At 36.2% G+C, this 14,968-nt stretch overlaps 3 protein-coding genes across 14 annotated transcripts in view; 1 reads left to right on the top strand and 2 right to left on the bottom strand.

The window, feature by feature from the left end:
* Positions 1-6,822, top strand: part of LOC108103528 (fasciclin-2) — a 69,837-nt gene extending 63,015 nt beyond the window's left edge. For 2 of the 12 annotated variants that reach the window (XM_041818086.1, XM_041818085.1), the window contains 2 exons: positions 3,925-4,126; positions 6,124-6,821. In XM_041818086.1, the coding sequence (XP_041674020.1) occupies positions 3,925-4,126; positions 6,124-6,247 (326 nt within the window). In that variant the 3' untranslated portion in view covers positions 6,248-6,821. Of the gene's footprint in view, positions 1-1,088; positions 2,727-3,924; positions 4,127-4,521; positions 5,273-5,308; positions 5,426-6,123 lie in introns of those variants that run through there. The other 10 variants (XM_017209052.2, XM_041818088.1, XM_017209043.2 and 7 more) reach the window with 9 other exon arrangements.
* Positions 6,823-9,189: 2,367 nt separating this feature from the next.
* Positions 9,190-9,633, bottom strand: LOC108103524 (galactosylgalactosylxylosylprotein 3-beta-glucuronosyltransferase I). Its single transcript, XM_017209036.2, has one exon. The coding sequence runs from the start codon at positions 9,631-9,633 to the stop codon at positions 9,190-9,192; it is 444 nt and encodes a 147-aa protein (XP_017064525.2).
* A 2,090-nt stretch (positions 9,634-11,723) lies between these two features.
* LOC108104168 (galactosylgalactosylxylosylprotein 3-beta-glucuronosyltransferase I) lies at positions 11,724-13,479 on the bottom strand. The gene is made up of 2 exons (XM_017210073.2): positions 13,193-13,479; positions 11,724-13,128 (listed from the first exon to the last, which is right to left on the bottom strand). The coding sequence occupies exons 1-2, from the start codon at positions 13,399-13,401 to the stop codon at positions 12,417-12,419; spliced, it is 921 nt and encodes a 306-aa protein (XP_017065562.1). The 5' UTR covers positions 13,402-13,479; the 3' UTR covers positions 11,724-12,416.
* Positions 13,480-14,968: the final 1,489 nt, after the last annotated feature.

The raw sequence follows: 14,968 nt of genomic DNA, 5'->3' as shown, positions 1-14,968 counted from the left end.
CACACCAGAGTTCTTGATTATTATTTTTTCTATCAAATCGATTATTAATTGATTTCATTTTGATTTTGTGTGTATAACTGCGACTACTTCTTTAGTTAAATTTTTGAAATATAAGCGATTAATATAAAAGAAAACGTTTCTCAAATAAAACATTCAAAGAAAACCAAACTGTAATTTACTGCAACTGCTGTCGTACTCTTTTTTATTATCAGTTATGCCTGCGTTGTCTCCTATCTCTTTCTCTTTCTCTGTCTCGCTCAAATCCACTTATTCGCTCTCGCTGTGTTGTCTCTGTCCCTCGATTTGTTGTCCTTTTCTTTTGCTAATTATAAGTACATACATATATGTTGTGCGTAGTATGTGTTTGTGTAAGTAAAAACTTATGTTTATATGTGTGCCGTCTCTCTATCTATCTATCTGTCTCTGTCCCTTTGTGCGTACCGTTATTCCCGAAATTACCCATCCCTGTCGCTTTTGCCTAGACGTAACCTTAAATTTAAACCTTAACCTAACCTCAACTTTAACATTTAACCTTGATCTTTTCGCTAACCAGTGGACTTAGTGTGTGCATCTAATTAGGAATTTAGTCATAGCTATTATTCTAACCAACAACAACAACAACAACCACAACAATACTAAAACTAAAAACACATTCGTGGCCCTTTTGTTAGAGAAACAAACACTCGAAAGCTAACACACACACACACGCAAACACACATTAAAACTCGAAACCGAGCCAAACAACAACAAAACAAACTAACAAACAACCAACTCACACTTTGCACATTGTGTTTGATCCAACGTCGTCGTCTTCTCAGTAACCAAAACCAAAACTAAAAAAAAAAAAACTTAAAATCAAGACCAACCAACAACAACGAAATGTTCTTTTGTGTGTTTCCTTTTCTTCCTTTTTCTTCTACCACTTTTTCTTCCTTGTTTTTTCTCTCTTTTATGGTGTGTGTGTGCTAAAACCACAACAACAACAACTCCTACTACTAAAATCAATTAAAAACGAACTGTTCAAATGCTAAAATGCGTTCAAAAATCGACAAACAATCGAAAAAAAATCGAAAAAAAAAAACCAACAGATAATCCCCACCCCTCGCCGAGTGGCGCTGCTGCACCCCTGGCCACCCAACTGCTTGCCCTTAGCGCTGCTCTGCTGCCGACATTGCTACTGATTTTGCTGCCGACGACGCGCACAGCTTAAACGACCTCAGCTGACGATGCTTCTCCTGCTTCCACCCATCAGCAAGCAGTGCTTGGAGGATCCTTCCGATGGCCGTTATCATGGGTTTTCCTTTCTCTAGTTTTCGTTCGGTGTGTCAATGTGTAAATAATAAGAAACCCTAATGAAAAATTAAAAAAAAAAAAACAACTAATAAAATTAAACATACATCTAACTAGCAAGAAGAAGCGGACATAAATTACGTTAAATGTGCTCAAGTAGAGAATATGATCCATAATTATATCACTTAGGGCGGGTAACGATTTCATTAACTGTACAAAAAAAAAAAAGAAAAAAACAAAATAAGAAAAACGAAAATCTATGATATAGTACCTAGTTCAAGAAACCTAAAGAAGAAAGACGAAAACGGAATGCCAAAACCGAAACACATGCTTAATACAACTGATAAATTGTACTTATATGTATCCTATATCCTATGTCTAACCGCTAGAGACCTTGTTTAACCACTAAGCCAAATGTTATGTTGTTATTTAGTTGTATGTTGTGTATAGCGAGAGCATTTATAGAACACATTCCGATTACGTACACCACCACCCGTTCGTTCCGCTTAGTTCAATGTGAATTTTTAACACACAACACTGCCAAGCGATAAGATGAAGGAAATAAAAAAAATAAAAAAAACCACATAAGTAAACCAAATTTATATATGAGACGTTTTAGCGAAATTCTACAAGAAGAATAAACAAATATCAAGTGGATACACGAGTACAAGAGTTACCCATTTACACTCTATACCTTACACCTAGAGTTAGCCAAAAAGCTTCTTCCAAATACTGTTTCCAAGGCAGTTGCAAGCTACTAGCTGTTTAGTCGAGTCTCTGTTCTGTTTTGAGCGCCGCCTAAACGTTAAAGAGAGGGGACAATAAGTAACTCTAACTAAGTTAAAGCGATTACGAATTTTTCCAACCAAATGTGGGGGCTCACGAATGTTTTAACCTTCTGTTGATGATAGTAAGCGAGCGAGTTTAGTAAGCTAAAACTAAAATGCCACAACTCGATCTAGACGAACCGATATTCCTGTATACACGTTTTTTTTTAGCAAGCGAAATCGATTTTTCTAGCCAAATATATATATCGTAAATTAAAAACAGAAGAAAAAATGAAAATGAAAATGGAAACAAAAAACGGATAAATAAAATTTATACCTTTACAATATCTAGTTATACATACGTATACACATATAGTTAGTGAATAATTCAGCCCGCCTAACGTTGCTGAGAAGAGAGATGGGGAAAGCGATTTTTTTTAAAACGCCCTCGGGCAAGCAGTAGGAATTTTCACTGTTCTCACAGATCACAATTAAAAACAGAATGTCATGAATGTTGTAAGCAAATGAAAATAAAAACAACATGAAAAACGAAATCGTAAACGAAAACTATAAAAAAAAAAAAAAAACGAAACGAAACGAAAAGAAAGCGCCTACCACTTAAGCAGTTCATTTTGGGTAATAAAGAGAAAACTTTAACAGAAACAGAAAGCAGTGCGTGCGTGTGTGACTTGGGACAGGGTTGCCAACTCAGCATTTTGGATGCCGCCAGGTAACAAAACGGATGTGTTTAACGCCCATATATCTATGTATTTATAACCCGTTTAAAATTGCACTGCACACAAACCAATCAAAGACACTAACAGCAGCTGATCAATCAATAAACAATAATTTATATAACCACCAAAAAGCCACCAAATAACCTTATTGTTGATCGTTAATTGTTGATTATTGTTATAGTTTTAAAAACCGAAGCAAAGCACTCTAGGCAAACGAATCCCCCAACCTTCTATATACTCCTACTCCTGCACACATAATGTACATACAAAAAATACACCTCTATAAAACTAAAGGTTAAAAGAGAATTATATTCCTAAGTTGATCTGCGCTTAACACTGCTTGTATACTTTGCATATTGGCCTATTTCTGTATTTTGCAATTTGTAAAGAAAACTAAAACACTCCAACCAACTGCTTCTTTCTCTCACTCACTCACCGTCACTTTCTCAAACTATCTCTCTCTCTCTCTCTCTCTCTGTGCTGAGCGAAAATCCCCTGCCCACTGCTGCATGCTTTATTTGTAAAAAAAACCCCCCCACCCAACTTTTGATATATGGCAAAAAGAAAAAAAGAAAAATTAAAAATCTGAAGACATTAAAAACCAATGGAAATTGATATTGCTAAGTTTGTTGCTTTGTTTGAAAATGCTTTTCATGTTATGAGAATTGGTGCAATTTGAAAATGATTTTGTATTTCCCTGTTATATATTCGGTTGTTATGATTGCTACTACTACTATTATTATTATTATTGTTACTGCTATGATTTTGTTATGTTTAACCTTAGTTTCAACTAATTTCAACCACAAAGAAATATAATACACACACAAAAATGTAAAATACGTTTAAACGATTAACCAGCGAATTAAGAAACCGAGTTTAAAGTGTGTAAGATTAGCTGTTAATTGGAGGAGTTTTCCTAGGCTAGTGAGCCAGGTGCTGGCATTGTACCATCTAGAGTTACTTATAGTTAACAACAACCTCTTTCCCCCCATTCGTTATATATGCTATCTAAATGAGAATTTACTAATCGAATACACTTATTTCCCCCCCATCCACGCCCGCATCCGCCTTCCGTCTGCACCCTCTCTAATTCGCACAAAATAAAAAAAAAAAAAAAAAAAAAAAAATAGGAAAAGATGTCATCCAGGTGGCTGAACGACAGGTGTTCTCCTCGGCGGCCATTGTAGGCATTGCACTCGGCGGCGTTCTCCTGCTCCTGTTCGTAGTGGATCTTCTATGCTGCATCACCGTTCACATGGGCGTCATGGCGTCCATGTGCCGCAAGGCTAAGCGATCGCCCTCCGAAATCGATGACGAGGCAAAGCTGGGCAGGTAAGCATTATCAATTTCTTAATATCCATGTCTTAGCCAGAAATAAATGATATAAACCAAGGCGTATTTGATCTGATAATAAACGATTAATATTTTTAATAATTCTAATACACTTTATTGATATTATAATAGAAGTTTAAAATGTTTTTACTATCTATCTTTCGCTAAATCTAAATTTACATTCAAAGATCAAATTAAACTTGAACTTATCACTTATTTCTTTAATCTTATTTCTTCTATCTACTTAATTTGATTGGAAAACTTTTGGCGCAAGACGTCAAAATGAAACGAATATTGCACTAAAAATCAAAATCGGAATCGAATTTAACGAATTTTTTGGTTTTTGCGTTCTGCTTGTGTTTTTCCCCTACACGCTCCTATTTTGCGATAAAAAGCCGAACTCACAGGCGCGAGGACTTTGAATACAATTGGGTTTATGCGCGGCCCAAGTCCTTGTTGTTCAATCGCAATTCCCTGATATCCGTATGAACGATTCGCCAAGTCCCGAAAGTCCCAGAGACACTCAACAAGATTCAAAATTCGAAATTGTCAACCGTTTTACTTTTCGTTTGCCATTAAATTTTTAGTGCAATATTGAATGTAATTCAAAGACCAAACAAACAAACAGAACAACACAAACCCAGTCATTCAGTCACTAAAAAGTAGTTCACAATTTCACACTCGTTAACAAGAATACACTGAAATTTGCTTCAAAATCATTTCCTTAGTTTGATGGCTAATTGTACAAAATTAATGCGTTATAAGTGTGTGTTAAATTATAAGAAATGTTAAAAGGCAGACCAAATCACACTGCTACAAAAAGTTAAAGTTGAGAATATATAAGAAAATAGTTTTGAATATGAAATATTTGAAAAATATTTCCATGTTCATTAACTATTTTCCCAGAAAGACTCTTTGTTTGGATAAATGTGAAACGAAACAACACACACACCGAAATATTCACACATTGTTTCTGTTTGATCATTGTTGTTACTTACCATACATACATACCAAAACATCAATTACACCATTTTGCTATCTATGTATTCTACTCTCATTTTGATACTAAATCAACCTCATCATGTATTATTCCAATCATCCAATCACCAATCACACCATCCATCAAATCCAACCAAAAACCGAACCACCAAAACAATATCAACCCAAAACCATCTAACTTAGCAGTCTTTACGGTCCGCTACCTTATTGCAGTGGCCAGCTGGTAAAGGAGCCACCACCATCGCCGTTGCCACTGCCGCCGCCCGTCAAACTGGGCGGTTCGCCCATGACATCACCATTGTACGTACCCCTTATTTTCGTCTCCGTCTCCGTTTTCATTTCCGTTTCCGTTTCTGTTTCTAATTCCATTTCCGTTTCCGTTCCGTTTTCTTTTCCGCTTTCCACTTTGATTTTCCTCGCTTACGCTTATCGGCCTGTCTGCTTCCGCGCATACCCTGCATCCCTCTGCATCTTCTTTATAGCGCATTGTCTTTCTGTTTCTGCCTCTCATTCTATAACTTTCATCACCTATAGCTATCCACTTATCAAAAATTACCTCATAAGTCATCTTCAGCTAGCACTGCATGCCATGTAGGAGATTTTTGTTTCCTAGTACTTCAACGGGTATGACACTTTTAAGAACCTTTTGTTCAGGATATGTTCCACTTTTTTTAGCTTTATTTTAAATCTGATTTATTTCCATAAGCAGCCATTAAATTTAGTAACTAGCTTACATTTAGTTTCGAATATTACTAATCAAATAAAGCAGGTAATATATCAATATGTCATACCCTTGCGAAAAGTTATTTTTTTTAAATATTAAAATATATTAAAAGTAGAAAAATTGAGTGTCCTTAAGCAGTGCGCGTGAACTGCTTGGCACAAGTTGCATGCGTAGCAGGCAGCTTTGGCACGGCTGCAATTACAGTTGAGATTTAAATTCAAAATTGCAGCGACATGATTAATAATCAATTTCAATTTTCTATTCACTTTCGCAGGGATGAAAAAGAGCCGCTACGCACGCCCACCGGCAGCATTAAACAAAACTCGACCATCGAGTTCGATGGTCGATTCGTGCACTCACGTAGTGGCGAAATAATTGGTAAAAATTCGGCGGTATAAAGAGGGTTACCAGAGCTCAAGGAACCCGGGAGTCCAACCGCAATGTGCACAAAACAAGAGAGAAGAGGGAAAAATATATATTCTATATATATATATATATATATATTATATAATATGTATGATAATGATCTAGCAAGAACAAGCCAAAGCCAAAGCTGGGGAAAAAACACTTGAATATCGATCGATGATTGGCACACTAATTTGGTTTTAATTTACTTTCTACACAGCGTAAATCTAACTAAATGTCTTACTATAATTAATACATACGATATCTTAAATGCATTTAAAACACATCAAGCACATTAAGCTCGAAAAACCGTTAAGCAAACAAACAAAAGAAAGAATAACTCCATGTCGCTTCATTTTCCTAGTTTAAACCAGTATTTTATATCGCTGCATTTGCTTTGTTTCTCCTTTGTCACAAAAAAAAAACACAAAGCAAGATAACAAAAAATTACAAATAACGATGAACAAAAGCAGGAAGAGTAAATAAAACAGAAGAGATGATAAAGAAAGAACCTAGCCTAAGTTATATAGATATATATATACATATATATAAAATATGTATGCAAGAAAGAAATCTTAAATTAATGCCTTACAAAAAAAAAAAAATTACATTTATTTAGCCGTTAAAGCGAAGAGAGAAGGGATTTATGCATGTAAGCCGCAAGGAATGAGAACGATTTCTTTAGTATAACTAACTTAAACATGCCATAAATAAGTTTTAACATTAAGTTTGCCCCCTATGATCATCATCCCCCCCCCCCACCAATTCGTAGTACTTAAAACGCTGAACAAAAGACTTGTGAGCATTTCTTTCCACGAAACCATGACATTAAAACGGATAGTTTGGAGGGAGGACCACAAAGGAAATGACTTGAAATGATATTGGAATCCTTGGTTTCCTATTGCTAATTCGTATACTTAACCATCAGAAAGTGTAATCCAAAGACGTCACTTAATGAATAATGCTCAATGTACATTTATGTTGAAGAAATTGAAAATGTTTACAAACTGCTTAGCTGCTTGCAAAATGGAAATGAACGGCCCGAAAGGCGTTTTCGCTTCCGTTTCATCCCACACAAGTTCAAACATGCTAAGAAAATTTATATAAAAAAATAACGAAAAGAAAGCACAACTAATCCAAAATAATTGCTAAGTTGTAGAGAAAACACGGAGAACTACGAGATTGCCAAACATTAAAAAATCATTTATCTTTCATCCCACTTCCATCAAACAACTGCAAATCGCTCAGTTTTGTGTTAAAAGTATTTTCTTATGTATGTAAAAATTAAACAAATTGTAGTTAAGAGATCTAAACCGCATTAATCTAACGGATATATAAATCTAAATATATATATGTACATGTATTTAAAGTTATTCGTAAGTTTTTTTTTCTACACGAAACAAATAATACAAAATAAAATTGAAAAACCTAAAATGCGAACTACATATATGTAACCACGCCGATCTGAATGTATCTGTATGTATGTATGTTATAAACCCCATGGAAAGCGCATTTTCATTTCACCCCAGTAAATATCCTCGATCATTCGCCGAGTTCCCCGATTTTTTGTGCTTTGTAGATTCTGTTGCCAGTTAAGTCAAGCGCCTTGTCAGAGCTTTTTACCTATTAATATACATATACAAAAATGATACTAAACGAAACAAAAAAAAAAAAAAAAAAAAGAAAAACTAAAAACCCCTATCGAATAACCCACAAAGCGAACCCAAATCGAGATTACAGGAGGCTATATAAATTTGAATTTGGATGCGATTGTTTACTGCTGGAACTGCTGAAACATATGAAATATGTTTGCAAAACCCGAACGGATCGAACTAAACGATACCTTCGTTCGGCGGCAGTGTAGCTTTTTATATGAACTAAACAAAATTGATGGAAAATTATACATTGAAACTGAAGAGGGGGAAAAATAAATCGTATTTACTGTACTATAATTCCAAACAATGTGGTTTTAATTCCATCTTCATCTGGATCTTCTGCAGATGATAGCCACAAAAAGGCCAGAGCCACTTGTTGGTGCAAGTGTCTCTGAACCCTCTTGTGTACGTCTGAGAGGAATGAGCAATGGGAGCCTTATATATTATGGATTGGAGAAATAAGCACTTGGGAATTTTAAATTTGATTTAGCAGCGACTAGATCCAATCGTAAAGTGGTTGTGAAACTAACTAAATACTTTATTTATTATTATTAATAATTTAAGCATATTAATCAAAGCCGAGTTGTTAGGGTATCATTGTTATTATCGTTTTTATTGGCGTTAAACAGGAGGCACACAAGGGAAGCTTACATTATGCACTTCTTACTGCATATATTTTCAATTTCTATTAAAACATTCTTATAGTTCAGATATAACATAAATCAGAAAATTCGTTAAATGACTTTAAACAGGAGGTACCAAAATGGAACTAAATTGAGGTAAATAACATGCCGTAGCATATATTGGGTTTCTAGGCAACCGCCATTTAGATAGACTAGGTACTATCTTACACAGATATATTACAACTTTGATTTGAGCATTGTACATTTAGTAGTACTTTATAAATTAAACTTTCGCTAATACTCAGGGGTGTCACATAATTCACATATGGTTTATAATCTCTTGTGTTTTAAGAATATATTTGTTTAACTGTGCCATTCAAATATTTTTTTTTGTGCTTTTTAATTTTTTATGATGTAAATGCACATAAACTCTTTAGGAAAATCAAAGTTTCTAAGTATTTTTGCCGATAATAAAATTAAATTTCTGGGCCTTTAGGTTCTATGAGGGGAACATGAAACTCTGAAAGCAGCGATTGCTTCTTAGAGGGGGATCGCAGTGACACCCCAGATAGTTTCAGGAGACGAACACATTAAATAAATTCACTAGGATAATAGCTAGGTAAATAAACATATGTATAAACAGTGGGATCTCGGGTGTTAGACCTCCATACCGCCATCGGATCGCTGGCCCTTCTTTAAGAGGGCCTCCTCAGCATTTAGTTTGGTCTTCTCGGTGCGGGTATGCCAAACAAGGACATCCTTGCATCCGTTTGCCAGCGGTTGCAGCTGATCTCTGGTGGTCAGATGCCTTAGTATCTCGCTCTCCTGATAGCCCCTTTGCACCTCATATGAGAACATGGCTTGCGGATTCCGAATAAAGAGATCCATGCTAATGGCAAAGGCGGCCATGTCGATGGGGAATGGTCTTTCCGGTCGCCATGCAGCATTGAATCCAGTCACGTGGCTACCATCCTCGTTGAGCAGGGGTCGCTCCACCATCAGACCTCCAACCAAGCCTACAGGCCAGACGCCTACGCGACCCCTTTCAATTTTGCTCATCTCTTCGAACAGTTCCGTTGAATAGGAGTTGTCGTCGTCCATGAAAAAACACTTGAATATCGATCGATGATTGGCACACTAATTTGGTTTTAATTTACTTTCTACACAGCGTAAATCTAACTAAATGTCTTACTATAATTAATACATACGATATCTTAAATGCATTTAAAACACATCAAGCACATTAAGCTCGAAAAACCGTTAAGCAAACAAACAAAAGAAAGAATAACTCCATGTCGCTTCATTTTCCTAGTTTAAACCAGTATTTTATATCGCTGCATTTGCTTTGTTTCTCCTTTGTCACAAAAAAAAAACACAAAGCAAGATAACAAAAAATTACAAATAACGATGAACAAAAGCAGGAAGAGTAAATAAAACAGAAGAGATGATAAAGAAAGAACCTAGCCTAAGTTATATAGATATATATATACATATATATAAATATGTATGCAAGAAAGAAATCTTAAATTAATGCCTTACAAAAAAAAAAAAAATTACATTTATTTAGCCGTTAAAGCGAAGAGAGAAGGGATTTATGCATGTAAGCCGCAAGGAATGAGAACGATTTCTTTAGTATAACTAACTTAAACATGCCATAAATAAGTTTTAACATTAAGTTTGCCCCCTATGATCATCATCCCCCCGCCCCCCACCAATTCGTAGTACTTAAAACGCTGAACAAAAGACTTGTGAGCATTTCTTTCCACGAAACCATGACATTAAAACGGATAGTTTGGAGGGAGGACCACAAAGGAAATGACTTGAAATGATATTGGAATCCTTGGTTTCCTATTGCTAATTCGTATACTTAACCATCAGAAAGTGTAATCCAAAGACGTCACTTAATGAATAATGCTCAATGTACATTTATGTTGAAGAAATTGAAAATGTTTACAAACTGCTTAGCTGCTTGCAAAATGGAAATGAACGGCCCGAAAGGCGTTTTCGCTTCCGTTTCATCCCACACAAGTTCAAACATGCTAAGAAAATTTATATAAAAAAATAACGAAAAGAAAGCACAACTAATCCAAAATAATTGCTAAGTTGTAGAGAAAACACGGAGAACTACGAGATTGCCAAACATTAAAAAATCATTTATCTTTCATCCCACTTCCATCAAACAACTGCAAATCGCTCAGTTTTGTGTTAAAAGTATTTTCTTATGTATGTAAAAATTAAACAAATTGTAGTTAAGAGATCTAAACCGCATTAATCTAACGGATATATAAATCTAAATATATATATGTACATGTATTTAAAGTTATTCGTAAGTTTTTTTTCTACACGAAACAAATAATACAAAATAAAATTGAAAAACCTAAAATGCGAACTACATATATGTAACCACGCCGATCTGAATGTATCTGTATGTATGTATGTTATAAACCCCATGGAAAGCGCATTTTCATTTCACCCCAGTAAATATCCTCGATCATTCGCCGAGTTCCCCGATTTTTTGTGCTTTGTAGATTCTGTTGCCAGTTAAGTCAAGCGCCTTGTCAGAGCTTTTTACCTATTAATATACATATACAAAAATGATACTATACGAAACAAAAAAAAAAAAAAAAAAAAAGAAAAACTAAAAACCCCTATCGAATAACCCACAAAGCGAACCCAAATCGAGATTACAGGAGGCTATATAAATTTGAATTTGGATGCGATTGTTTACTGCTGGAACTGCTGAAACATATGAAATATGTTTGCAAAACCCGAACGGATCGAACTAAACGATACCTTCGTTCGGCGGCAGTGTAGCTTTTTATATGAACTAAACAAAATTGATGGAAAATTATACATTGAAACTGAAGAGGGGGAAAAATAAATCGTATTTACTGTACTATAATTCCAAACAATGTGGTTTTAATTCCATCTTCATCTGGATCTTCTGCAGATGATAGCCACAAAAAGGCCAGAGCCACTTGTTGGTGCAAGTGTCTCTGAACCCTCTTGTGTACGTCTGAGAGGAATGAGCAATGGGAGCCTTATATATTATGGATTGGAGAAATAAGCACTTGGGAATTTTAAATTTGATTTAGCAGCGACTAGATCCAATCGTAAAGTGGTTGTGAAACTAACTAAATACTTTATTTATTATTATTAATAATTTAAGCATATTAATCAAAGCCGAGTTGTTAGGGTATCATTGTTATTATCGTTTTTATTGGCGTTAAACAGGAGGCACACAAGGGAAGCTTACATTATGCACTTCTTACTGCATATATTTTCAATTTCTATTAAAACATTCTTATAGTTCAGATATAACATAAATCAGAAAATTCGTTAAATGACTTTAAACAGGAGGTACCAAAATGGAACTAAATTGAGGTAAATAACATGCCGTAGCATATATTGGGTTTCTAGGCAACCGCCATTTAGATAGACTAGGTACTATCTTACACAGATATATTACAACTTTGATTTGAGCATTGTACATTTAGTAGTACTTTATAAATTAAACTTTCGCTAATACTCAGGGGTGTCACATAATTCACATATGGTTTATAATCTCTTGTGTTTTAAGAATATATTTGTTTAACTGTGCCATTCAAATATTTTTTTTTGTGCTTTTTAATTTTTTATGATGTAAATGCACATAAACTCTTTAGGAAAATCAAAGTTTCTAAGTATTTTTGCCGATAATAAAATTAAATTTCTGGGCCTTTAGGTTCTATGAGGGAACATGAAACTCTGAAAGCAGCGATTGCTTCTTAGAGGGGGATCGCAGTGACACCCCAGATAGTTTCAGGAGACGAACACATTAAATAAATTCACTAGGATAATAGCTAGGTAAATAAACATATGTATAAACAGTGGGATCTCGGGTGTTAGACCTCCATACCGCCATCGGATCGCTGGCCCTTCTTTAAGAGGGCCTCCTCAGCATTTAGTTTGGTCTTCTCGGTGCGGGTATGCCAAACAAGGACATCCTTGCATCCGTTTGCCAGCGGTTGCAGCTGATCTCTGGTGGTCAGATGCCTTAGTATCTCGCTCTCCTGATAGCCCCTTTGCACCTCATATGAGAACATGGCTTGCGGATTCCGAATAAAGAGATCCATGCTAATGGCAAAGGCGGCCATGTCGATGGGGAATGGTCTTTCCGGTCGCCATGCAGCATTGAATCCAGTCACGTGGCTACCATCCTCGTTGAGCAGGGGTCGCTCCACCATCAGACCTCCAACCAAGCCTACAGGCCAGACGCCTACGCGACCCCTTTCAATTTTGCTCATCTCTTCGAACAGTTCCGTTGAATAGGAGTTGTCGTCGTCCATGAAGAACACAATGGAATGCCGGTCGACGTCGACGTGGCCTCTCAACCAGGCCAAAGCCAGATTTCTCTGTTCAACGCCGCGTGGCTTTATCCAGTTGGGATCCTTGCCCTTCAACTTAAACTCCGGTGGGGTCTTGATGTTTAGCTGGGTGGAACGCTTTATAAGGCCAGATCTTTCCAGAAGGTTCGTGACCAATGGTGTTGTGGAATTCGTATCCTCAACAATGATCCAGTGCAAGTGAGGCAGCAGCATAAACAGATGTGATAGCCTGATCGAAACACGATTGTTAATAACGAATATTTATAGTAGAATCAATGGGGCACAGATGATACCTGGTTAGCTCAGCTTTTTGGGCAGGACGCGGATATGTGGGAGTTACGGCGTAAATTATAGGTAACGTGTCCGCCTGGACAAACATGGCCTGCAGGTATTCTGGGCCTTGGCAGGTGCGCTTCCCATTCCGGTGTACCATCATCAGCACCACCAGGAAGACGATTATCAGGATGAGGACTTGGCGCGGGCGAATGCGGACCTCCGACATTCTTCGGCAGTATTTAAAGTTTATAAATAACCCAATTTTATTAAAACAAACAAATGGGCAATCAATGTGCCTAAATAAGACCACTCAACGGACTGGTCACACTATTTAGCAACAACGACATAATTATACCCGTTACTCTCGTTTTATGCCTATAATGCCACCATTAAAACTTTAAGAGAATTTAAATTAAATTCCCTTACAGTTACTTTTTAAAAGATATGCTGCCCTTTAAAATTTATTAAATTATACAAAAATTACTAAATTACTAAATGACTACCGTATTCTACAACCGTTTAGCAATTGGAGTATGTCCCGGCTAAATATTGTATTCTTTGAGCCATACAATTCACGCTGAAATCTTTTTTAAAGAAATTTGCAACACTATTGCACTCGTTTTTCGATTTTGGGAAAGTCAATTTTTGACCAAATTTCGCATTTTTGATAAGGGGTACCATCATCAAAATTTTCAAAAATGGGCCATAAATGAAGTTTCCCAGATTTGAATGCAAACCAATTGGGAATCGTGGCAATCAAGTTACGAGCCATACGAGGTATTACATTCCGCATTTGGACCAAAAGTATGTTACGTCATTTAGCAGCAGATATTTAGGTTTCCTTGCCGTTTCTTAGCTCTAACTTTCTTAAAACAAGACCCATGACTACAACAATGACTGTTTTATACTACTTACTACCGAATCTTAAAACCCCTATACTTGCTTTTATCATTAGTGCTCTGATTTTTTGATGCGAGCTCTAATTTAAGGACTGAAAAATCAGGAAACCGATTTTTACAGAAATTTGCAACATTATTTTTGGCTTTTTAGCTCTACCTCGGCCAAAACAAGACGCACAGCCAAAAGAACGACTGTTTTGTGCTGCTAACGACTAACACTAACCACCCCTTTCACTGGTTTTTCGCTTTTGGGAAAGTCAATTTTGGCCCAAATTTCGCATTTTTGATAAGGGGTACCATCATCAACATTTTCAAAAATGGGCCATAAATGAAGTTTCCCAGATTTGAATGCAAACCAATTGGGAATCATGGCAATCAAGTTACGAGCTCTACGCGGTATAACATTCCTCATTTCGGCCATTTTTGGCTTAGCTATGCACAAAAAAATAATTTTTTTGCCCAAAAGTATGTTACGTCTTTTAGCAGCAGAGATTCCGGTTTCCGTGCCGTTTCTTAGCTCTAACTTTCTCAAAACAAGCCCCATGACTACAACAGCTAACTACCGAAACTTAACACCCCTATACTTACCTTTTACGTAATTGTTCTGATTTGTTGTTGCGAAGGCTGATTTAATAGCTAAAAATCCAAGAAACCGATTTTTAATAGAAATTTGCTACTTTTATCGCGGGATTTTAGCTCTAGCTCGGCCAATACAAGACGCACAGCGAAAAGAACGACTGTTTTGTGTTGCTAACGACCAACACTAACCACCCCTATCACTGGTTTTTCGCTTTTGGGAATGTCAATTTTGGCCCAAATTTCGCATTTTTGATAAGGGGTACCATCATCAAAATTTTCAAAAATGGGCCAAAAATGAAGTTTCCCAGATTTGAA

This window comes from Drosophila eugracilis, unplaced genomic scaffold, assembly GCF_018153835.1.
Source record: "Drosophila eugracilis isolate 14026-0451.02 unplaced genomic scaffold, ASM1815383v1 contig_2147, whole genome shotgun sequence".
Classification (NCBI taxonomy): Eukaryota; Metazoa; Arthropoda; class Insecta; order Diptera; family Drosophilidae; genus Drosophila; species Drosophila eugracilis.
This window is presented reverse-complemented; position numbering and strand designations above follow the sequence as displayed.